At 41.5% G+C, this 24661-nt stretch overlaps 2 protein-coding genes across 5 annotated transcripts in view; one reads left to right on the forward strand and one right to left on the reverse strand.

Annotated features, from left to right (window-relative positions):
- The window catches only part of LOC135100550 (phospholipid-transporting ATPase ABCA3-like), a 32776-nt gene extending 25110 nt beyond the window's left edge, over positions 1-7666 (reverse strand). The window contains exon 1 of the mRNA XM_064003544.1: positions 7431-7666. The gene's annotated coding sequence lies outside the window, so the exon portion shown is untranslated. The remainder of the gene's footprint in view (positions 1-7430) is intronic.
- On the forward strand, positions 428-24655 carry LOC135100551 (phospholipid-transporting ATPase ABCA3-like). Of its 4 annotated transcripts, none has more exons than XM_064003548.1 (31): positions 428-797; positions 1999-2128; positions 2243-2333; positions 4919-5112; positions 5441-5642; positions 5779-6000; positions 7063-7190; positions 7685-7843; positions 8604-8862; positions 9175-9348; positions 9719-9900; positions 9987-10117; positions 10239-10375; positions 11373-11527; positions 11616-11771; positions 12120-12330; positions 12445-12691; positions 12994-13160; positions 13318-13427; positions 13719-13910; positions 15294-15380; positions 15943-16122; positions 17229-17360; positions 17491-17641; positions 17997-18122; positions 19514-19632; positions 20081-20210; positions 20925-21087; positions 21466-21823; positions 22627-23226; positions 23499-24655. In XM_064003548.1, exons 3-31 carry the CDS (start codon positions 2279-2281, stop codon positions 23748-23750), a joined length of 5379 nt encoding a protein of 1792 aa, XP_063859618.1. In that variant the 5' UTR covers positions 428-797; positions 1999-2128; positions 2243-2278; the 3' UTR covers positions 23751-24655. The 4 variants fall into 4 exon arrangements, with proteins under 4 accessions (XP_063859618.1, XP_063859619.1, XP_063859617.1 ...); XM_064003547.1 differs by having other exon boundaries at positions 429-797; positions 1985-2133; XM_064003546.1 differs by having other exon boundaries at positions 429-797; positions 1999-2133.
- Positions 24656-24661: the final 6 nt, after the last annotated feature.

Below are 24661 nucleotides of genomic sequence, written 5' to 3' on the forward strand. Positions count from 1 at the left end.
TATATATATATATATATATATATATATATATATATATATATATATATATATATATATATATATATATATATATATATATATATATATATATATATATATATATATATATATATTTATATATATATATATATATATATATATATATATATATATATATATATATATATATATATATATATATATATTTCATATTCATTCTAATTAGACATAATAAGTATGTATTATATTCATTCTAATTACGTCACATTATCAAATGTCCTAGTTTCTTATGCACAACCCCATATGGACAACAGGACTGGCGTGGATTCAAGTAAACAGGATACGAGCAAGCGATGTTATGTCAGTTATGAGATAAGACTATTACGTCATTAACAGGCTTACACGTACGGCGTTGTGTAAATCCAGAAGAATGGAAATGGCAGCAGCTGTTAACAGGCTTACACGTATAGCATTGTGTAAATCAAAAAGAATGGAAATGGCAGTTCGTTAACCTTGCACGCTCTATAATCGTATCTACTGCTCAACTTGGTGGTAAAGCGCCGTGTCTCAAGCAGATGCTGAGAATCCATCTATGGTGACGGTGAACTGGTTCGACATCAAACACAAACGTAACTGAGATACGAAAACGTTATATTTATCACATTTTTAGAGTATAATGGTGACTGAGGAGATAAGTGACAGTGATAAAGAGAGGCAGGGATAGCGGCGGTCTGCCCCGCTCACTCGGGAGAGCAACGTTCCCGCGGCCAGGCTTGCTAGTCCCTGACGTCCGTTTCACAGGTGTGCGCGTTATACAGGTGAGCGCTGACCGTTTTCTTTGTATTAGTGGTATTCGTTTTTTCTCTTTTTGTTTTTCCCTCTTCTTATTGTTGCTGTTGTTGCTATTTATTTAATTACTTGTTTATTTACTTAAGGATGAAAATGCTTTTTAACTTCTCTCTTTCAAATATACATTTTCAAAAAGAAAAAAAAAACTTATGCAGTCGGCTTTCAGGCTCAGATAAACGCAAACATGATGGATGTCGTCCATTTATGATTGTATGACTACTTACAAGATAGTTCTACAACGGACCCATTGCATTTATAGTCTGATTTTTTTATTTTTTTTATAACGTGTGAAGGAAGCTAACCAGGGTCACAAGAAAGTAGAATAAAAAAGCCTATTTAATTGCCCCCTTTCTGTCCCCGCTCCCTCTCGCCAAGCACACACACAGACGATGTGAGGTTTTTTGGAACAAATTTACAGAGGACGCTGTTAACAAAGTGTAGTTAGAATAGCTCTCTAAAGGATTATGCGAAACAGACATTGTTTTTATATGAATCTCAACAAATCGTAAACCAGACTCGGAAGTCTAGCGCCCTGTGGCTTCCCTGCGTAAATTTCTGCCGAGCTGGTTGTCAAACAAATAACGCTGAGAAACGCTAGGTGAGGTTATCAGCAAAGAAATAAACAGGGCAAGACTCTTAGGTGAGACGACCACTGGTGAATAATAGAGAGATGTGAAAGAGATGCTACGAGAGAGAGAGAGAGAGAGAGAGAGAGAGAGAGAGAGAGAGAGAGAGAGAGAGAGAGAGAGAGAGAGAGAGAGAGAGAGAGAGAGAGAGAGAGAGAGAGAGAATTATAATTGTTCGATCACAAATTCTTCCGTCACATGACAATGAATCAGATTTATTCAGAGCGCGGGACATTAATGGAATTTATTACCTTCCTCAGTTAATTAGCTGGACTGCTCCGTTGCTTACTTTGTGCATCACCTTACACAAAAATATACGTGAAAATGGATAGTCCTTCAATGTATGAATATACTACTACTCTCACTAAATTCATCTCTTCTTCTCATTCTCTGCCGCTTTTCATACTCGTATTCTGTCACCACTACAATGGCCACTTCAACCACCTTTACTACTACTACTAACAACAACAACAACAACAACAACAACAACAACAACGAAATCAGGGGCGAAGTCCCCAAGTGTCAATCAGTATTTCCTTTGAAGTTCGCCGACATCTGAGAAGATTCCGGAGAGGACTGAAGTAGCGCTCACCCATAGGTAGACACACCACCATAGAACTCCTGGAGGCGCCACAAACACACGCACAAGGACAGCATTCTCAGTGGACACAGAGGCAAGGTGCAGTGGACGTTGGAAATTTTTGCTGGTATGTAGTGTCTCCTTAAGAAAAGTCATAATAATGGTGCAGAAACGTGGCAGTGAAAAAAGTTTGTATCTTCCTACGCAGCGCAAGTGTGGGAGTAACGCAGCATCTAAAAGGATAATGACCGAGATGAACCAGAGCGAAAACATGGACTCCACCAGCAAAACTTCTACAGGTAAGTTTTGGAGAGAGAGAGAGAGAGAGAGAGAGAGAGAGAGAGAGAGAGAGAGAGAGAGAGAGAGAGAGAGAGAGAGAGAGAGAGAGAGAGAGAGAGAGAGAGAGAGAGAGAGAGCATTTCAATGACACTGACTAATGTGTTGGTGATAATTAGTTGCAACTGAAATCAAAATGAATAAAATCAGGCGTAAAATTACCCCACAATGTATCCGTGGCATCTCAGCAAAGCATGTGCAATAAAGATAACGTGTTACTCTTTACTCACTGTCTCCGCTGTTCTGTATCACGTTTATTGGATATGTTATCTCTCATTATAATGCCTCTCTTGTGCAATAATCCCGTCTCTCTCTCTCTCTCTCTCTCTCTCTCTCTCTCTCTCTCTCTCTCTCTCTCTCTCTCTCTCTCTCTCTCTCTCTCACACATTTTAAATTACGGGTATTGAATAAGTTTTCATCAGAACCTTAATGATACACCTAAATCAACGTGTCTGTAACCGACATATTGAGGACGCCGGGAGACCTGATGCATACAGTAAACAAACAAATCAGTTAACTAACTAAAACGAGAAAGTTTCAAAAACGTCTATGAAACAAATCAAATGAAGTAATACTAAAATACATTAAAGGAAATGAAGTGTATCTCTCAACATTTCCTCGACATCATGTTCCCGAAGTTCAACTCACAGCCACGGTTACTTCCACATGCCTGCTATTCATAATGGAAGGGGGTTTTCACTGCTTAATTTCCACCCCAGAACACTTTGTTTATATAACTGTGGTGGAGCCTCCATGACGAAGCAAAATCCGGAACATGTTTACAATCAGGTGGGTGTGAAACAGCAGCATGTTAACTGAATCCGCGTCACAAACAGTATTTGTCCACGTCGCCATACTCTGAATAACCAGGTTTGACATTTAAAATAACAACGGTAGTGGATGCATCACGAGCACTGCATAAGGGGACACTAACACCATTCATAATAAAAGAAGGCAATGCTATTCCTACTATGTTAACAAATACCTTAATTTCTTACAAAGCGAAATAAAAAGAAAGATAATTCGTTTTTCACCTAATCAAATACCCATACTCTCATTCCGTCACCGTAAATCAATAAATTTCTGCCACCAGCTTCAGTAGTCATGGGAATACTAAGGAAACGATACGCGGTACTTGGTCTGCATTTTATCTTGAAACCTTCAATACCAACACTGTACGTACAGATTAAGTACAAAGGAATGTACAATACATATAATGTTACCAATCAATCAATTTTAATCTATTTTCACGATGCTTTTTCTCGGAAGTCAAGTATTTATGTAATATGCATAGGCATTACACAAGGTGAGGTGATGAGATCAAGCTTAGGTGACTAGTGGCCTGAATATTACGTTTATCTTTTAGGTCTACAAAGTTATTCTTTTCATCCATGTCTTTTTTTCTTCTTTTTTTTTTTCTTCTTCGTCTTCTTCCTGTTACACCAAAGGCATTGTTTTCGTTAGTTTAATGGAGTGAGTGATGACATCAGATAAGGAAAAAACTGTCATCACAATAACTGGTAGGATTAGATCTGTGACGTATGATGGCGATAACGTTTAGCCTGATACGGCGAGAGTATCACCTGCACTTTATATATTTATTTATTTTTTTATTTATTTTATTTTTATTCATTATTTTATTTTATTTTATTTTATTTTAAATTATTTTATTATTTATTTATTTATTTATTTATTTATTTATTTGTTTATTTATTTATTTATTTATTTTTATTTTTATTTTTTTTTTTTTTTTGCCCCGCGAACTGAATTCCATTATGATTTATCGTGGATCTTGACTATATCTATATTTGGACTGTTCATTCAAAACATTCGTGTTCATTTCAGCGTATTATTTCTTATGGATTTAAATCTTATTGTTTTGTAATATTTGTCAAAATCATGTGATGTTTAATCATTAAAAAATTTACCACTAATATGTTAATCAGGTGATATGCACCCTAATTTTACCCTTGTGAAATAATACTGGACGATCATCTATACCAATTTCATGGCCTTGGAACCCATTGTTATTAGTTTTTAGTGAGCTGAGGCAGTTGATATCTTGTGTTCACTCTTGCGTATATGAAACACTTTCTGACCATTTCAAATAGTACTTTTAGCTTAATTTCCCTATAATAATATTCTTAAAATAGATCATCACATCACATGATGAGAAACAACATAAATTTAAAGGTCTCTGATTAATAGCCAAGCCATCAATAGAATTACGTGTCTATCTTAGTCCATTGACTTGTCACCAAGTGGCCAGAGGTAAGATGTCACACAGCCATTTGACTTTTGTAGTGAAGATGGTCATGATGCCGAATTCTGAATGGAACTTATGTAGTCTAACAATAATGACGTAATGAACTTGATAATACATAGTACACGCATATGCAGACAACATACACATTATATATATATATATATATATATATATATATATATATATATATATATATATATATATATATATATATATATATATATATATATATATATATATACGTCAAATTGTGTGAAAACATGATTTTCACCTTTCCTATAGCGAAAGGCAGCAATAAGCGACGGAAAAGCTTCTGGCGAAAGCTTTTGTTACTGATGTGGAAGAACCTGCTGCTGCGGCGACGACACTGGTTGCTCACGGCCTTCGAAATCTTATTGCCCACGCTGCTCTTCACGCTGCTGGTAACCATCAGGGTCCTGCCGGACAGCTCTTTCATCCCTCACTTTGTCGACCACGTAAGTTCTCATTTTTCGTTTAAAGATATCTTTTTTTTAGTTTCTACCATTTCGGTACCGTTGTTTTCGTTTTTTTCTGTACAAAATTACGATGATACTGTTTTTTTTTTTTTTTTTTTTTTTTTGATTAAGCGAACTATATCAAATTCAAGGCAAAGAAACCACATAATCAATTCCTTAAAGAAAACAATAGTCGAAAAAAAATAATAAGCCAGACTGCTTCAAAATCTGCCGGTAAAAAACGATAGAGTGAAGATCCTGTTAATCTTTTGAGGAAGCAAGATGGAAAGCGAAAACGTTTCCCTATCACGTTGCATTTGCTTTGCAGAACTCAACTTTCGATGTAACCAGCGAGAGAACGCTGAGAGAAATATTTTGTGGTGAATACGGAATCTGGATAGGGAGCAGGTGTAGTTCCCCTTGGATTGAACGTCTACCAGCACAAAGAAAGATATTTTATGGACCTCACAATAATTTCACTGCCGGAGTCGCCACCTACTTGGCTGACAGTCTCGGAATTACACGGAAAGGTGAGTTGTTTGGCGTTATTACGCAAAGTATTAATTTATCTGTCGAAAAAATAAGTTGTGTATCTATTTAATTTTCCATTCATGCACGTTTTCCTCGCCAGCTGTCATTTTGAATCTTTCTTTTGTCCTCGCGCAGTTCTTTCCCCTGTGTCATCGAATGAGGAAATGGACGTAATGGTAGACAAGTCTTATTTTGAGGCCGACAGTGCACTACCAACCTTTTACATGGGACTCTACTTCAGCGATCTGAAGGACGACCAGCCACCTGAGAAACTAAATTACTTCTTACGACTGAGTGGATACTGGTTCACTGAGCTGATCTACCCTTTTCTGCAGATCCCGGGTCCGAGGAACTTCAGTAAGTATTAGGAACCTAGTTTTGAAATGCTTTGGACTCTCACAGACCACGAAAATTATTAAACGGACTCTCATGGATGTTTTTTTTTTCTCTCTCTCACTGGTGATGCAAAGTTCTCGCCATACTATCACTGAACTAAGTAAAACACCTAAAACATCCCTACAGACCTTTTTTTTTTCTTATCGATCATACAAAATTACCGCCATACTATCACTGGGGGAATGTAGATAAAACACCCTTGAAAATGCCAATAACCTCTCCCGCAACCTGTTTTCTCACTGGTGGTATAGAAGTCTTGTCATACTGTCACTGAAATAAGCAAAATGCCCTAGAGCATGCTAATAACTTCCTCTACAGCCTGTTTTTGTCACTGATGGTACAAAGTAATTTTCATGTTATCACTGAAGTTAAAAACACCCTTGAAAATGGTAATAACTTTCACTGCTGCCTGTAAAACTAGTGAGGACACGTTAGGCAAAGAGTTCAGGTCCGTCCTTACTTCAGCCATGGAATAGATGGGTATTACTCATCGCCAAACGTAATTCCAGCTTACTTTCCTCCCGAACTTGAATATTCACGCTCATAATTTCCATGTAAGAGTTATATGATCTTTTCCATGGCTCTTGTGACTGCGACTAAATTTGATAGGTTTCTTTAAAGTAATAAATACGTTATCCCATTTATTTAAGATACAAAATTGAGGAAATATGTTTAGAAATTCCAACTATCTATCTCTCTCTCTCTCTCTCTCTCTCTCTCTCTCTCTCTCTCTCTCTCTCTCTCTCTCTCTCTCTCTCTCTCTGCTCTTTTAATTAACACAACTTTCTGCGTAAGCTTTTCAATAAGCGTCACTATTTCTTGGCTTTTTTTTCAATTATCGTTACTTTCTACGCAAACTTCCCAATTATCGTCACTTCGTAGGCTTTTCAATTATCGCCAGTCTTTCTAGGCTTTACAGTTATCTCTACTTTTCTACGCTTTACAATTATCTCCATTTTTCTGGACTTTACAATTATCTCCAATTTTCTAGGTTTTACAATTAATCATCGCTAATCTTTTTAGGCATCTTCGGCGACCTACAAGGAGGCTACAACATGAACGGATTCACTCTCATACAGAGCATAGTGGACCGATATTACGTGTCTCTTATGGCTGGTGACAACGACACCAACTACAACACACAGTACGAGGTAGGTGCTGTGTTGCTGAAGGAGTGCTTGTGGCGCGGTGAATGGTGTGTGGAGTGTTTGGAAATAGTTATGGATTGATGAGCGAGACGTGGTGTGCTGTTTTAGTAATAGCTGGAGCAAGTAAGTAGAAAAGACACCTAAGTGATTGTTATTATTATTCATATTTATTTACTTATTCGTCTACTGATTTATTGTAATGTCAGTGTTAGAGTACATTAGTCAGTTAATGCATATGCTTACCTTTGTTGTTGTAGCTGTTGTTGTTTGTTGTTGTTGTTGTTGTTGTTGTTGTTGTTGTTGTTATCAGTTGCCGTTTTCTTTCTTTATTTTGCCTTCGTTATCGATGTAAATGCTACTTTTGTTATCAGTTGCAGTTCGTCCGTTCGTTCTTCTTTTCATAAAGGCAAACCATTCATGTTTGCTTTTACATTTATTCATTCGTTTTGTTTTAACACTCAGCTCTTCTAACACTTCGTCACCTGTTTCCTGCACAGATACAGACGCAGATGTACCCGTACCCTCCCTACGTGCAGGATTACGGCATGAGTCAGTTTTATGGGTCCTCACTGCCCATGTTCGTCGTGCTGTCCCTGGTCCTGCTGTCTCCTTCCCTCATCAAGAGCGTCGTGTATGAGAAGGAGACGGGCGTCAGGGTAAGTGGAAACTCTCTCTCTCTCTCTCTCTCTCTCTCTCTCTCTCTCTCTCTCTCTCTCTCTCTCTCTCTCTCTCTCTCTCTCTCTCTTGATGAGTACCCAGGAGTTTGCAGGAGAAAAGACATTTATACCCGATGATGGTCAGTAAAATATAAAATCAGACAGAGAGGGGACAGACTGCCAACGTAGTTTAAGAGCGAGCCACGGTCCTACTGAGTGGGAGGCAAGAGGCGGTGCTTCAAGCAAGTCAAGGCCTCGGAACGAAGTTCGAAGCAATGAGACACTCTCCTTGGTTTGAATAAAGCTCACAATGAGCAAGTGAAGAATTATACAGTACAGTAATAACAGTTCCCTTTAGGAATCGGTGATATAGGAAGGGCCGCTGAATTCTTGCATAGAAGAGACATTTCAGTGTTCAAGCATTCGTTTAGACAGTATGGTGTAGTAAAATGTGTCATAATAAGGTTTCTGGGCAGTTTATTCAGATTTCTGTTTGATAGTGAACATTTCCTCCTCTCAAATTCGGAAGCATTCCTTTACAAAAATATGACTGTCACAGTACTAAGTACAGCAAACCGATCCAAAGTAGAATGAAACTGGCGACTGGGTACAATTTTAAAGACCTTTTCTTTTTTTTTTTTTCTTTTTTTTCTTTTTTCAGTAGATCAGGGTGAGTTTTTGTATGCACATGGTGTAGAAGAATTACAGGCTTCTTTGAATGATGATGAATTGGTTGTTTCATGTTTTTCTTCCCCCACAGGAGCTAATCCGCCTGATGGGCCTGAATGGATGGCTGGTGTGGCTCGGCTGGTTCTTACACTCCTTCGTCATCATCCTGTTGGTATCTTCTGTCATGACCTTCTTCCTCAAGGTGGAACTCATGCCCACCACCGATGCTTCTGGATACCTGCCTGCCATCCTGGCCTACAGCGACCCTTTCTTTGTCTGGGTTCTCTTTGTCCTTTACGGCATATGCTCCATCTCATTTTGTTTTGTCATTTCTACGTTCTTTAGCAAGCGTGAGTATTGTCAGTGTCTTTCTTAATACCGTAGTTAATGGTGGGCTTAGACATGCTATTGTGAACTTGGGCTCTGTTGATTTGAAAGAAAGAAGCTTATGGCTGGCATCAGTAGTCTTTTCCATGGCTGATGTGATTATAGATATTGTCGAAGTTAGGAAACTGTGTGTTCTAATTTTCCCTCTTAGTGTATTTTCTGAACATCAAAAGCCTCTTCCATTCTTTCCTGATGTTGAATGCTCAACTGTTTCAGCTTTTTGTCTGATACTCTTTGTGCAAGTAGATAATAGTTCCTTCTCTCTCCCGCCACAGCGACAATGGCCACCACCATGGGCATACTGCTCTGGCTGTGCTCCTACTTCATCCCGAGCACTCTCATGTATGACTACGATAACCTCAGCCAGACCGCGAAGCTCCTCTCCTGCCTCCTGCCCAACATGGCCATCACGTGGGCCTTCAAAGTGATGGCCATGTTTGAGGGAAGAAGTAAGACTGTGGGAAGGAGGGATAATGGATGTAGTTAAGGTCAAATAACTAGCATTTCAAATTTTCTTTTTTTTTTCGCTCTTTTTTTTTTTTTTTTGTCCCTTGGGCATTAAAGTTATGGTGAAATGTCGCCATTTTGAGAACTTTCGCTATGAACTATTTATCTCGCTCTTATCACCGGGTTCTCTCAGTCACACACCCACGCGACCACTTCATCCGTGTGAAATAACAAATGGGATAAATTACGAGTTGTTAACATGGGATTTGAATCCGAACTCGAGGATGCGTTGCTTTAGCAGGTGTTCAGTAATCTCTACGAGTAGGATGAACAGGAACTCCTGCAAATAGACTGACAGTTGATTTCCTTCAGCGCTGGGCATCCAATGGCACAACATCTGGGACACAGGCAACCCGCGAGATGAACTGACGCCCGCCGCGATCCTGCTGATGATGGTCCTCGACACCTTCCTGTACTTGCTTCTGGTGTGGTACGTGGACCAGGTCAGCCCGGGGAAATACGGCGTCCCGCTGCCCTTCTATTTCCCCTTCCAGGTGAGTCCCTTCACCCAGCGGCGGCAGCGTGCAGCACCCGACGTGCACGAAAGACAACGGCCACTGACCGACTCCTGCACCCACAGAGGAGCTACTGGTGCGGCACGCGGCCTGAGAGCGTGACGAGCAGCACTCCAGACAGCGACGACCCGACGAGCCAGTACTTCGAGGAGGAGCCCGAGGGACTGAGGCCCGGCATTGTGATCCGGAACCTGCGGTGAGAGAGAGAGAGAGAGAGAGAGAGAGAGAGAGAGAGAGAGAGAGAGAGAGAGAGAGAGAGAGAGAGAGAGGCGCGGCTGGTTGAGCAAAGGCTGCCCTAACGCCTCTTTCCACTACAGGAAAGAATTCCGGACACTGGGCGGGAAAGTGAAGGTAGCGGTGGAGGACGTGTCCATGACGTGTTATGAGGGCCAGTGCACTGTGCTGCTGGGCCACAACGGCGCCGGGAAGACCACCACCATGTCCATCCTGACAGGTGGGTGTCGGCGAGAGACACAGAGACTGGATAGGGAAAGTGTACGTGAAGAATGAAACTGAAGGATGGGCAAGAATAGATTAGTGATTTTAACATCACTTGAAATTGATCATTGATTATGAATTAAGAGGATAAAGTACAATACGTGCAGATGTTGAGAGAGAGAGAGAGAGAGAGAGAGAGAGAGAGAGAGAGAGAGAGAGAGAGAGAGAGAGAGAGAGAGAGAGAGAGAGAGAGAGAGAGAGAGAGAGAGAGAGAGAGAGATTTTTTTTGCTGATGGTTTTCTACATAGGTAGATAAATAAATACAGGAATGCACGTAACTGATTGCAAGCACCAGTAACCCAATAGCTTACAATATTTAGAGAGAATGAATGTATTGCATCCTTATCACCTGCACCAAATATCTCAATCCCTATCACTTATCGTATCAGTGATGCATTTGCTGACATTTGTTCAAAGTTCCGCTACTGTGTATGCTTACTGTGTTGACTTTCTTAGCTTTTTTTTTTTTTTATGGTCGGTTTGTCCCAGTTCAATCACCTGTATCATTTGTCTTCACTATAATTAACGTAACGTGATGGCCGGCTCAGGCTCAGACAAAGACAAAATTATGGTTTGCAAGAAGTCAGTGGGAAAGGTTTATTAGCCGCGACATTTTAGAAATCCTGTTTGCTTTAAGACAAGCGTGCATTGCTCATCCTCCACGAGTCCTGAGTGACTTGTGAAAGTAGTGACTTTTTTTTACTTTTGTATGGTAACAAATACAGCAGTGGCTTAATCAGCATCCGAGCATTGCATGGGAAGAGAGAACATTGCCAAGAGTGATTTTTTGACAAATGACTGATTGATTAAATATGTAACAAGAACGAGATTACTTATATGGTGCAGCATATTAATGAAAGAGACTGTGACTGATGATTGCACTGATCCTGTGTTCCCGATAGTGCCATGTTCAGGTCAGGATGAGGTGAGGCCGTGACCGCCACTCTTTGCAGGGGTGTACGCGCCCAGCGGCGGCCAGGCGGAGGTCGGCGGCTGGAACATTGCGACACACCTGAGGGAGGCGCGCGAAGAGTTGGGTCTGTGTCCGCAGCACAACATGCTGTTCGTTGACCTCACTGTGCTGCAACACCTGCTTTTCTTCGGCCGAGTGAGTAGTGCGGGGTTGCGCAGCGAAGAGATCTGAGGGACAGGGCGCCTCCCCTCTGCCAGGGAACTCACCTTGCATCCCTCCACAGCTGAAGGGGCTGACGACCAAGGCGGCGAAGGAGGAGGCCGTGGAGCTGCTGGGGCGCCTGGATCTGCTCGACAAGAAGAACATGTTCGGCAACCAGCTGTCGGGCGGCATGAAGAGGAAGCTTTCTCTCGCCATCTCCCTCATCGGTGGCTCCAAGGCAAGGGAGGAGGGGCGGCCTGGCTGACGGCCGACGGGAGAGAGGGGGAGGAAAGAAGGGAGGGAAGGGCAGGAAGACAAGCAGTGTGAGAAACAAATCGTGGTGCGCAGATGGTGATCCTGGACCCCAGGAGAGAGAGAGAGAGAGAGAGAGAGAGAGAGAGAGAGAGAGAGAGAGAGAGAGAGAGAGAGGTGGGGGAGGGAGGCGGAGAGAACAAGCAGTGTGAGAAACAAGTTTCAATGCGCATGTGGTGATCCTGGACGCCAGAAGAGAGAAAAAAAAAAGTGGGGTGGAGGGAAAGAGGGAAAGGCGGAGAGAACAAGCAGAGTAACAAGTCTTGGTGTGCAGGTGGTGATCCTGGACGAACCGAGTAGCGGCTTAGACCCTGAGTCGCGGCGGTGGGTGTGGGACGTGGTGCAGGGAGAGCGAGGCCGCCGCACCATCCTGGTCACCACACACCACATGGAGGAGGCGGATGTGCTGGGCGACCGCGTGGCCATTATGGCGTCCGGCAGGGTGGTCTGCGCGGGCTCCACGTTTTTCCTTAAAAATAAGTTTGGTAAGAAATGCGCAGAGCTCTAATTTGTTCTTCAAATGCTCCGCTAATCTACATGAACTGCCACTGCATATTTTGTTATATTTTGAATGCAATGAAGGGTTATCTTCCTCCCAGGTGACGGATACACCCTCAACCTGGTGGTGTCGCAGAGCTGTGATGCACGGAAGCTGACGGAGACTTGCAGGAAGGACATGCCGTCCATCAACCTGCTGCGGGGCCAAGGTGGGGAGTACACCGCCAGTCTCCCACAGGACACCACGAGGTTCGCCCCCCTGCTGGAGACTCTGAGTCGCCAGAAGCAAGAGCTACAGTTGCGGCACATTGGCCTTTCTCTCACTAGCATGGAGAAAGTGTTCCTCAGGTATGCCAGCCTCCAGGAACATGAACTGCTCAACGCGTATTATGCTCCTTAAAGCCTGTCATCGACTGTGTGTGAACGAGCATCATTATAATGTTTTCTGTGAAAAGAACCAGTTCATTGTACTCGTATGTTTCCTCTTGAGTGATGATGATTATACGTTACTCAGTTGAACGTTATATGATATGACTTCTCGTCTGTGCTCTCTTTCCAGCACGTCGTATGCAGTCATTGGTAACTTTCTTAATGACAGTGTCCTCAGCATCAATGCCAGTTTCAATCAGTAATTCTTTTCATTACTTCAGGGTCGGAGAAGTGGCCGCAGGAGAGCCGACCGTAGTGTCGAGGCCGCAGTCCGCGATCGGCTTCCAGAACGGAAATTCCTGTGAGAGTCTCAATGGCTCTGCATCGATAGCGTCAAAGGACGTCGTCTTCCACAGCAGTCAGCGGCATCTCTTCAGCAGTCAGACATGTGAGAACGGCCAGCAAGTACAGGAGCAATGCTTCTGTAACTCTTATATATAAATGACAAAATAACTAGATAATTAATGAGCATCCGACACACTGATGGCTCAGTGTAAAATTTTGTCGGTCGTCACACAAGTTCAACTTTGTCTCGTTTCCTACAGTAGTGGACGGGCGGCTGACGGGCAGGCGGCTGTTGGCTCAAAGGATCAAGGGTTTTTTAATCAAACGAATCATCTACTTTAAAAGAAAATGGCTCCTACTTGTTTCACAGGTGAGTGGGTATTGTTCCAGAATATTGATAGCACAGTAAAAATATATAGATAAATAAGTAATAAAACTACTACTACTACTACTACTACTACTACTACTACTACTACTACTACTACTACTGATAATAATAATAATAATAATAATAATAATAATAATAATAATAATAATAATAATAACAACAAAAACAACTTGGATAATGAAAAGTTGGAGAAAATTCGAATACTCAACATCAGTCGTGGAGCTACGAGGTAATTAGCTTAATCAATCAGCCAGCCCTTCCCGCCCCACCCAGGCCCTCCTCCCGGTGCTGGTGACCGTCGCCTGTCTACTGATGGACGCGAACTTGGCCTCCACGGCAATGCGTCAGCCGCCTCTGGAACTCAACCTCACCATGTTCCCCAACTCGCAGTCCTTCGTGTTGTCTGACCCGAGCCACGACGACCTCGCCGACGCGTACAAATCGTTCTTCTGGGGACCGTACAAGGTGGGTCCAGTTTGTGCACCTGCTATGGAGAGTCACTTCTATTCACAGGACCGTATTCTGAAACACTTCTGCGCCTCACTTCCACTACATTCAAAAGGCTCCATCCAGCTGAAGTGACACGGGTTTTGATGATTTTTTTTTTTTTTTGTGTGTATGAGGTTCTAGTGACAGATTAACAAGATTTCTATATTATTAACAGGACAAATACTCTTGAGAACCCGGCTAATCATCTTTGTGGCCTTTGAAAATAGTCGTGGTGAGAGAGCAAAGCGTTTCTGAATACCAGGCAGTGTCGTGTTTCTAAGTTACAAGGTCTTTTGCGTCCCGAATGATCTGAGAGGCACTTATGGGTTCAAGGTAATGCAATGAGTTTTGTACACTTCATTGATATTGTTTACATATATCTACAACATCTGCGAGCATATACAACAGTCGATAGTTACACACAACAGCCCCCGCAGAGTACCACAAGAAGAGACATTTTCTTAAGGACAGAAGCAGCAACGAAAGCAGTAAAGTATACGAACAAGAAGCATCTCATTTGTCTGGCTTGAACCACTTTTCCGTTCATTGTACAAACATTTTTTATTTTTTTCTATGTTCACCTCTCTACATCATATTTCGTCATCACACGTCAGTCTGTCGAGTCACGAGTCACATGTGTATCAGACAGTCCAGAATGTTATCATCACCCTTATCAGTTTGTCCCCTTACTAGCAGTCACACTCCGGCTGTCCTTGGGGTAGTTTTATCCCAACTCTTTATAAGCTTAGGTTTTATCACTGTCGTTTCATAAAATCATCACAGAGAAGCCGTCTTTCCTATCACTGCGTCTTGTTAACTTTATCCGCATACTATGAATGTTGGAGAGTACTTGAGCTTTTTTTTTTTTTTTTTTCATTATACTAGTTTTAATTTTTGGTGTTTCTCTCAATGTCTCGTTTGTAACATCTGTTTCGAATTTTATCTTATATATTTTTTTTTTTTACCCATACATAATTGAAAGGGTTCCCACACGCCAAGGTAACGTCTTCCCTCCCCTGACTCCTCCACTTTTACTCATTATTTTGTTTAAAGTTCCAGTCTTTACGTGCTTCCTTTTTAGTCCTTCCGTCTGTAGCATTTATTTTAACTTTTTTTTCTTTTCTTATTCTCTCCAATGAGTGACACAAATTTCCAAACGTTAAGGTTACGTCTTATCTTTCTTGACTCTTCCACCCACTCATTTCGGTTACAACTACAATATTTAGGCACATACTTCCTCCGAGTACCTCATTTACATCATCTACTTCAACTTCTTTATTCACTGACCGACACGGATTCCCAAATATTAAGATTGCGTCTTATCTTTCTTAACTCCACTTTTATTCATTTCGTCTACAGGTAAATTCAACGGACAACATGGACGCCACTCTGTTGGAAGAGGGAGAGAAGAACATCTTCAGGTACCGAGAGAACAATATATGCTCGGTGAGTTCTCAAAGGAGTCTCCCTCATTGCCCCGTTCAGGTCATCCCACCCTCACTGACTCTCCAGAGAACCCGTGGCCAGATAATAGTCAGTCAGTCAGTCCTTGATGGATGTCAGCCACGCCGTAGTACCACTAGAAAAAGAATGTTAAGTGAGGAAAGATGAGAGTGACAACAAAATTCTTCAGGTGGTGTGTTTATGAATTATCTACGTATTTAATTAACTAGATGGATGTATGGCGTGGTGATACTGCTAAGAAGGAAAATATATTAAAATGTGAAGATAGTTAATGGGAATAACAATGATATTGGTAAAAAAAAAAGAAAAATAATAATAATAATATCAGTAATAAATACAGAGATATACCGAGCTCATCTAGCCGTCCTGACATTCTAAACAATTTGCCTTCGTCACATTTCAACTTTCATCTGTTATTGCCTCGGCCTTCTTCTGTCTGCTTATTTACCTTTCTGAATACTCTTTCTCACCCATGTCTCCCTCCCCTAGTCTTGTTGTGCCCGTACGTGTCACCATCTAAATCCCTGCTGGTTCTGTTTGTTAGGCTGAGTTTCTGTATAACAAGTCGGACAAGACAGCAATGCGCATGAGGTACCAAAGCATCCCCATTCACGCTCCCGGTATAAGCACGTCCATCATCTCCAATGCTCTCCTCCGCTTCGCTACAAACTCCACCAACTACTCCATCACCACCACCAACTACCCTCTTCCTCCAAATAAAGCGGTGAGTGCATGAATAGCTGTCTTAAACTAGATACCAATTGATCATCTAATTATGTCTGTATTTTAAATTTGTGCTTTACTTCCCTTGATTAAGTAAAGTAAGGCAATCGACATTTCCTCAGTAACCTCTCGCTACATCTGAGGTTCACATTACACATGTTTTATGATTTATATGAAGAAATATGCTTATATGATATTATATATATATATATATATATATATATATATATATATATATATATATATATATATATATATATATATATATATATATATATATATATATATATATATATATATATATATATATATATATATATATATATATATATATATATATATATATATATATATATATATATATAAGATGGGCAACAAGTTATGCAGTAGAATGTCAATTTGACGAATCAGTTTAACACAGCACCTAAAAGAGAGACCAAAAAATCTATTTTAAAAAGAATAATTTCAACTTTAAGCAAATTTAAACAGGGGACCATCGTTTTCCCGCCACAAGAACCTTTCCGTTAAAACAACAATTCGATTTAATGCGATATCGACTTTAAGCAAACTCTCGTGGACCCTAACTCACGTTAAATCCACGTTTCCCTGTATAAAAAAAAGGCCCACTGAAAGTATCAATCCCAGTAGAGTACAGTCAAATAAAGGATTTGCTAAAATTTGAGAAGTGTTTTGAAACCTCCCTCTTGAAGTAGTCAGAGTCTAAATTTAAAGCGTGCATCATAACTCAGAATTTAATGACACAGTGTAAATTCTATTCATCTCAATCAAGCAATCAGTTAGCCACCGGTATATGCTTCCCAGCAATGAGGGCAACACCACAGTAATCGCACAATGGCTCAATCCTGGCTCACTGTGTTAAATGTGATGATAAACTCTACAGTACCTTAGCTAATAACATTTGAAGTCATTCTTACTCACCTCTATGTATTTGCTGGCAGATGAAACTTTTCTTTGGCAGCTGCACGTGCAGAACTCCCTCGTGTGCGTTTTTTTTACTGCTGGACTTCTTCATATCACTTTCATTTGTGTTCAGGAACTCAGAAACAGATATTACGTTAATCTCATTCATCTCTTCTCGCCCCACAGACGGAATTAACTGAGAACAACACGTCAGGCAGCTCCCTTGTGTATTCCATGATGATGCCGCTCGCCCTGGCTCTCCTCACCGCCTCCTTTCTAGTTTTCCCCCTTCAGGAGAGAGAGACTAAGGCCAAGCAGGTACCTAAGCATACCAAACTTGCTGAACATTAATGAATAATCAACAACCATTTTTTTTCTTCCCTTTCTGTGTGTGTGTGTGTGTGTGTGTGTTCTAACTTGAACCTCAACTTGTCTGGCGGGTGCTCAGGTACAAGTGATGACTGGGGCTCCGCTGTGGGGTCTGTGGATGTCTACCTTCATCTGGGATTACCTCATCTACCTTGGCTCCTCGCTCATCATCTTCGCCGCCTTCATGATTGGTGATACGCAGGAATACTTCACAGTGGACGCTGCCCCTGGTAAGTTTTGTAGAGTTGCTTACGTGGTTGTCAGTCGGTCTTTCCATTGAATCACCGGTGGTCGTCCTCCATAGCCACAAAAGATTAGTCATTATGCTTACCTTCATAAGTCTAGCAGAGATGACTTAGAATGAAAGATTTATTTTGTGAATATTAGATTACCATTGTCCAGTGTACTCAGTTGATCATGATTTAATAACAGAAGAAGCAGAAATAAGAATAATATACAGACTATCCTTTCCTTTGCTGTAAACGTGAGGTTTGGTCCAAAACAGGCAGAATATGTTTACACCACTGAAGCGACGCACAGCCGCAGTGTAGTTAATCAGTTTATAATTGTGCTGGCCCTTTACAGCCGCACTGCTTCTACTGCTGCTCCTGTACGGTTGGGGCAGCATTCCTTTGGCCTACGTGTTCAGCTTCTTCTTCCAGACCGCTGCCGCCGGGTTTGCTGTACTGACTCTCATCAGCATCGTAGCAGGTGTGAAAATGATCGCTTCTGCCGCCTGCTTCATCTTTACTCTTAAATGTTGACTTTTTTTTTTTCTTATATATGATGTAATTCTGCTATAAACAAGTTACCTTCATATCCTTATTGTCCGCTAGTAATCTGTTGGTAATCATTTACACTCCCTTTCCGATTTTCGCGCTTGCTTTCTTCCCAAAGCATGGCGCTAAACTCGATGTATTGGAAAAAAAAAAAAAAAAAAGCGCTTATTCATTCCGGCCCGTGGAGAAACTGACTTTCTCCCCCCCACTTTACTCCCTAATCTCAAAATACAGGTGTGTGTGTGTTTTGTCCTTACATCTTGGGTGATGCAGCGCTGTGGCCGTGCAGTACCGTCACATCTAAAACCGTCTGTGTGTGTGTGTGTGTGTGTGTGTGTGTGTGTGTGTTCTCTCTCTCTCTCTCTCTCTCTCTCTCTCTCTCTCTCTCTCTCTCTCTCTCTCTCTCTCTCTCTCTCTCTCTCTCTCTCCTCCATCTCCCCTCCCTCTCCCTCTCCTCTCCCTGCCATCCTCCCCTTTCCTTTCCTACCCCCTCCCCATTTCCTCCCCCCTTCCATCTATCACACCTACCTCTCTCTCTCTCTCTCTCTCTCTCTCTCTCTCTCTCTCTCTCTCTCTAGTTCTACACTCACTTCTCACCCTTGCTGCTTGTATCTATTCTTTCTACTTTCTCCCCGTCCTCACATCCTCTTCCTTCACCCTTCTTCCACTTCCTTGTCCCACGTACTCTCCTTCCTCGTACTCTTCTTCCTCGATTATTTCCGTTCCTTTTTTCCTTTCCTCTCCCTTCCTCTTTCGTCGTCTCAGAACTCCCTCCCTGTCATCTCCCCTCCCCCTTATCTGTCAGAGACAAGGGACAAGGTAGTAATACCTCGCTCTCTCTCCTCCTCATTTCGTTCTGTCATTTCCGCTTCATCCTTTCTCACTTTTTCTCACTCTAGTATAATTCCATTTTCATTTATAAGCAGTCTCATTCTATTTTAGAAAGCCTTAGAATTGTTTTTACTTTCACACACACACACACACACACACACACACAGAGAGAGAGAGAGAGAGAGAGAGAGAGAGAGAGAGAGAGAGAGAGAGAGAGAGAGAGAGAGAGAGAGAGAGAGAGAGAGGCAGGGTTTACTATATGCTTACGCGTGACGATGATTGTAGGTTAATGTGATCGATACTTGTCAAAGCAGCGCGAAATTCGGGGTGATAATGCGCAAAACTCATTTGCTAAAGTTTTGTATTGTCTTTCTACGTAGTTGCCATTGCGATAATGTTTTCATTTGACTTTAATTCAAAGATCTTTCACTGTGCCCTCTCAATAAACATTTCTCAGTTTCCAAGCCAAGGTTTTCTGTCTGTCTCCCGCAGGCATGATCATCACCATCGCTGTCTGGGCCCTTGACCTCTCCAACCAGGCTGACCTACTCATACTCAGCGACGTCCTACACTGGATCACCTCCATCCTGCCTGCCTATCCAGCCTCCATGGTTAGTGTTCTTTATCACCGTCTTAAGCCTCAACAATTATGTACCTAATCTGTTATTTTCCTTCTGAGACATTTCTTATTTCTTACTTAATTTTCTTAAATATTGTCTGCTTTTGGGCAACATAAAAATGCATCTCTCTCTCTCTCTCTCTCTCTCTCTCTCTCTCTCTCTCTCTCTCTCATAGGTTTAGAGATTTCAACAGAGGATTAATTGATAAACCATGATTTGATTAAATATTTTGCTCCTGAAACATTGGAACGGAAGTGTCAAGCTGAGCAAGGCCATTGGCACAAAAACATTACGCCGCGACTGTAGGTCTATCATTCTCCTTCCATGAGTGATGCTACTACAAAATATTTTAAATACTATTTTTCATCCGTATGTTACCAATTACACTAAAAGCAATAGAAAGATTCTGTTCGTCTCACATTACTCCTTCACCTTCCAGGGTTTCAAGCACATGGTGAACACAAGTGACTATAATGCCCAGTGTGATTTGTTCAACAACACTCTGAAGGAGGACCTGTGCAACAACCTCTACCAGTTCAGGCCGAATGCTTCTTTCGTGGCCTGCTGCCGTAAGTATCAAGGAAAGGAATAAGGAATTTAAGTTGTTACTGCTTCCTCTGATAGTTAGTGAATCTGTAATAAGTTAAGCCTGGTGGAAGTAAGCCATTGTCAAATCACGAAAAATTAATGCTGACCCAATAGCTTGAATACACTACATGAATGGAAGGAGCAAAGCTAATAAAGCACTATGTAATTCTTCCTGGAATGTAAGTAGCTGAACCATGAAAGTTATCCCTCATCATCTTTATGCCGTACAGATGACGATTCTTCATTATGAATAAGCATTGCTTAAATATTACAGATGGATGACAGAGCTATCTATGAACCCCGAAAAAATTAACATACACAGATAACTGAAGAGTACTTTAATTTGCATTTTTTTTTTTTTTAATGGCAAGATCAGGTGTACTTTTTACTCTTAAAAGTTAACCCAAAGACATAATTTAAGATTTTTAAATCAAATCAGCAGACAAGGGCTTATAGCAGTTTTTTTTCACTAACTACATCAAAAAGGTAGACAGGAACTGTTGTTAGTTACAAAAATAACAATGCTGGTTTTGATAAGCATTATGTGCAGTGCAAGGAAGTAAACTGCCCCCTTTAGTGCCTGGGTGATAATGAGCTGGATACGTGCTGTTACTGGTTTTTAGAAGATAGAGGAAAACAATGTGTATATCTTCATAATTTGTCTCATCCCCCTCACCCTCTACCTTAATCCACAGCCAAGTGTGCCACGACTGGGATGAGAGTTTGCTTTCAGAAAAGGTCTTACTTTGCCTTCGACGAGTATGGGATGTCTCAAGATCTGCTCACACTGACTATTAATGGATTAATTTTCTTCATCCTCCTTTTCCTAATTGATTCTGGCTTCTTCACAAAACTCAGGTGAGGCCTCTGAGCATTAGAGTACCTTTATTTAATTTGATACTCAGATCCATATTCTCTCTCTCCAATAACATTACCAAGCCAGAGTTGCTTACTCATATTCATTCTAATTAAGTACTTTTTTTCAGAATGTGTTTAATGTGATTTCATCAAATGATCATCCACTGCATCAAAGCCATGCTTCACTGATGTACTTTATTAAGGATGTGGGCAATTATACAATATCTTTTGAAGGTTCATGCTGTCTTTTCCTTATATACTAACTTGTACTGTAACACTTGACATGTACTGTAAACATCCCAACCACAAACATATCATGTAACTATTGCCCTCTACATCAGGAACCAAAACCCAATATAAGGATGTCTTTCTCTACAGAGTGATGTTGCGAGGGTTGTGTAGAAAGAAAGTGACTCCCACTGACACTGAGGTCACCTTGGATGATGATGTAGTGGCAGAAGCAAAACTGGTAAACAATCTCTTGGCTGGAGTGCCACTTGACCCACCACACGAGACAAGTCTAATAGTGAGCGGCCTCTCCAAAACATTTGTGGGTGCCAACCGTCCAGCGGTCAATGAAATCAGTTTCCACGTGGGTCGTGGGGAATGCTTAGGGCTACTCGGTGTCAATGGTGCCGGCAAAACCACCACCTTCAGAATGCTGACTGGAGATGAGGTGCCCTCTTCAGGAGATGCCAAGATTGGCAACACATCTCTCAGGGGCCAGGTCAGGAAAGTAAGTGACCTGTCCAATGTAGCAGTGGTGAATCCTCTAAGAATACTAAATGAATGGTGTATCTGATGCCTGGCTTTGGAGCTCATGGGAATGTCTGGCTTCGGAATATCATGGGAACACTATGGGACTGGTCTCAAGGGGGATAAATCTGTCGAGGGATACTATTAGCTGGGAATTAAACCATGTCGGGTCCATCAAAGCTTTTCCAACACATTACCAGTCAGGCCATGAGTGGTCACCAATGTTTAGAGTGTTGTGGCACTGTGTAAAGCTTTTCCTCTTTATTTAGATAAATTTCTAGGATTTCAATTTCTCCTAAAGGAAAAGGCTGTCTTCCATTTTCTGTGATAGCACAGATAGAGCCACTTTTTCTTATCAAGGAAAGCATAGACTCTGATCATTTATATTTCACTAGGAACAACACACAACAAATTGCAACTGAATTTATGATCCCCACTGTTGCCATCACTGATAATTAACATTGGAGCATCATGAAAACACTGGAAAATGTATCTGAAGGCAAGATAAATTCTCCTATGAGAGGCACTTTTGCTCAGAAGCAAACTCATATTAGGATTATCATGGTGCCTTGCTTTTCCAACACATTATCATTCTGGACATACATGATAAATCATCTATATATTACCAGATTCTATTGTTAGCTAAAATATAGGTTTTAAAACTTGATGATGTTAACATGAGAAAAATATGTGTCACTAAGTATTTCAGTGTGTGTTCTTCAAAAGGTAATTCACAATAGAGACATTTTAATCCTTTATCCTACTACTTTTTTTCTTCCACAGTTCATACATGAAATTGGATACTGTCCTCAATTCGATGCTGTTTTGGGGGAGCTGACAGGGGAGGAGACACTTATGCTTCTGGGTCGCCTCCGAGGCCTTGGTGATGTTAGCCTACCACACTCCGTCAGCGAACTGATATCCCTTGTAGGATTAACAGAGTGTGCACAGCGTCCTTCCTCCACTTATTCTGGTGGCAACAAGCGTAAGCTGTCCACAGCAATGGCCCTGATTGGTGACCCGCCATTAGTATTCCTGGATGAACCAACCTCAGGTGTGGACCCCGCCTCCCGCCGCCGAGTGTGGGCAGCCATTACTAAAGCAGTGAAGTGTGGTCAGAGTGTGGTGCTCACTAGCCATTCCATGGAGGAGTGTGAGGCACTCTGCTCTAGAATCATCATTATGTCTCGGGGAACTCTGCGCTGCATTGGGTCTTCTGGCCACCTCAAGGCCAAATTTGGTCAGGGATACAGCCTCCAAGTGAAGCTCAGAATGCATGACCACCGTCTGGAGGATGACCAGCAATATGCAGCTCGAGTGTTACAGCTAAAGACTACTATCAGAAAACAATTGGCAGGTGCCGTGCTCACTGACCAGCATAAGGTGAGTATGGTCCTAAAACTATTGTTCTTGTACCTGAATCTGGCTCTTCTCTTTCATCATTATTCACTTTATCTTAAACATAACTTGTCCCTTCCCCTATCTACTTGTCTTTGATCTGGTGTTAAAGAATGTCTCTGTAGTCTGCCACTGACCTCAAGTGTATCCTAGTGTTTTCACATTTCTTTGGCATATCCTTCTTGTGTACCTAATGATTCAGTATTATAAAGAGAAATGATAATAATGTCATCATATCAGTCTCAATCTCCTTGCAGGGTATGTTAGCCTTCAGAGTTCCCACTGAGGTTTCATGGGGTTCCCTTTTCTCTGTAATGGAGGCTATGAAACATGGCCAAGACCCTGCATGCAGTGGAGGTGCAGAAGCCACAGCACAGAATCCTCTAGTGGAAGATTACACTGCCTCTGACACTTCTCTGGAGCAAGTGTTCCTGTCTTTTGCACGAGAAGGAGCGGATACTGATTCAGACGCACAGAGGATTCCCTCAGACACAATTACCAAATTGTAATTTATTTTGATTTACACTGATCCATGTTATATGTTCTATGAATACTGTCTCATCATGTTATCATGTTCATGATGCTGTCATAACTGCCTCATGATCACTTGTGTTGGTTATTCTTCTATGGCCAGTATTCTCTACCTTCTAGTATTTCCACTTACAACAAATTTCACATCAAGTACAGACAGATTTTTTTCAATTTTACCTTCTTCACACTGTACTCATTCAGTTTCTTTATATGAGATATCACCTTTTGCAATATAACTAAATAACTAGGAGCATACTGACTCCACTATTGTAAAGTTTCATAAGCACCAAGCATTTATAGAGAACACTATTCATACTCATCATTTCATATATTCAAATTATCTGAAATGTTACCTTGTGTGTGTGCAAGTCACCACTATCTTAAGGGCCACGTGCTGGACTCGTGGCTACCAGCTACAACCTCCCAGAGAGAGCTTAGAGCTCTTGATAGCCTGATCTGTAATAAAACTGAGATCTTTCACACATTACACACCTATCTTCTTACTCAAGGAGGACAGTCACTTCTCACTCATGAGTGAAGACTCCTTAGCATAATTAGCAGAGTGCAAACCTTGGCCTGTCAGGTGACGGCTGGGGAGAATACCACAGAGCTAACAAGGTGTGTGTGTGTGTGTGTGTGTGTGTGTGTGTGTGTGTAAGTGTGTGTGTGTGTGTGTGTGTGTGTGTGTGTGTGTGTGTGTGTGTGTGTGTGTGTGTGTGTGTGTGTGTGTGTGTGTGTGTGTGTGTGTGTGTGTGTGTGTGTGTACAGAGAGAGAGAGAGAGAGAGAGAGAGAGAGAGAGAGAGAGAGAGAGAGAGAGAGAGAGAGAGAGAGAGAGAGAGAGAGAGAGAGAGAGAGAGAGAGAGAGAGAGAGAGAGAGAGAGAGAGAGA

Source organism: Scylla paramamosain, chromosome 5, assembly GCF_035594125.1.
Source record: "Scylla paramamosain isolate STU-SP2022 chromosome 5, ASM3559412v1, whole genome shotgun sequence".
Lineage (NCBI taxonomy): Eukaryota > Metazoa > Arthropoda > Malacostraca > Decapoda > Portunidae > Scylla > Scylla paramamosain.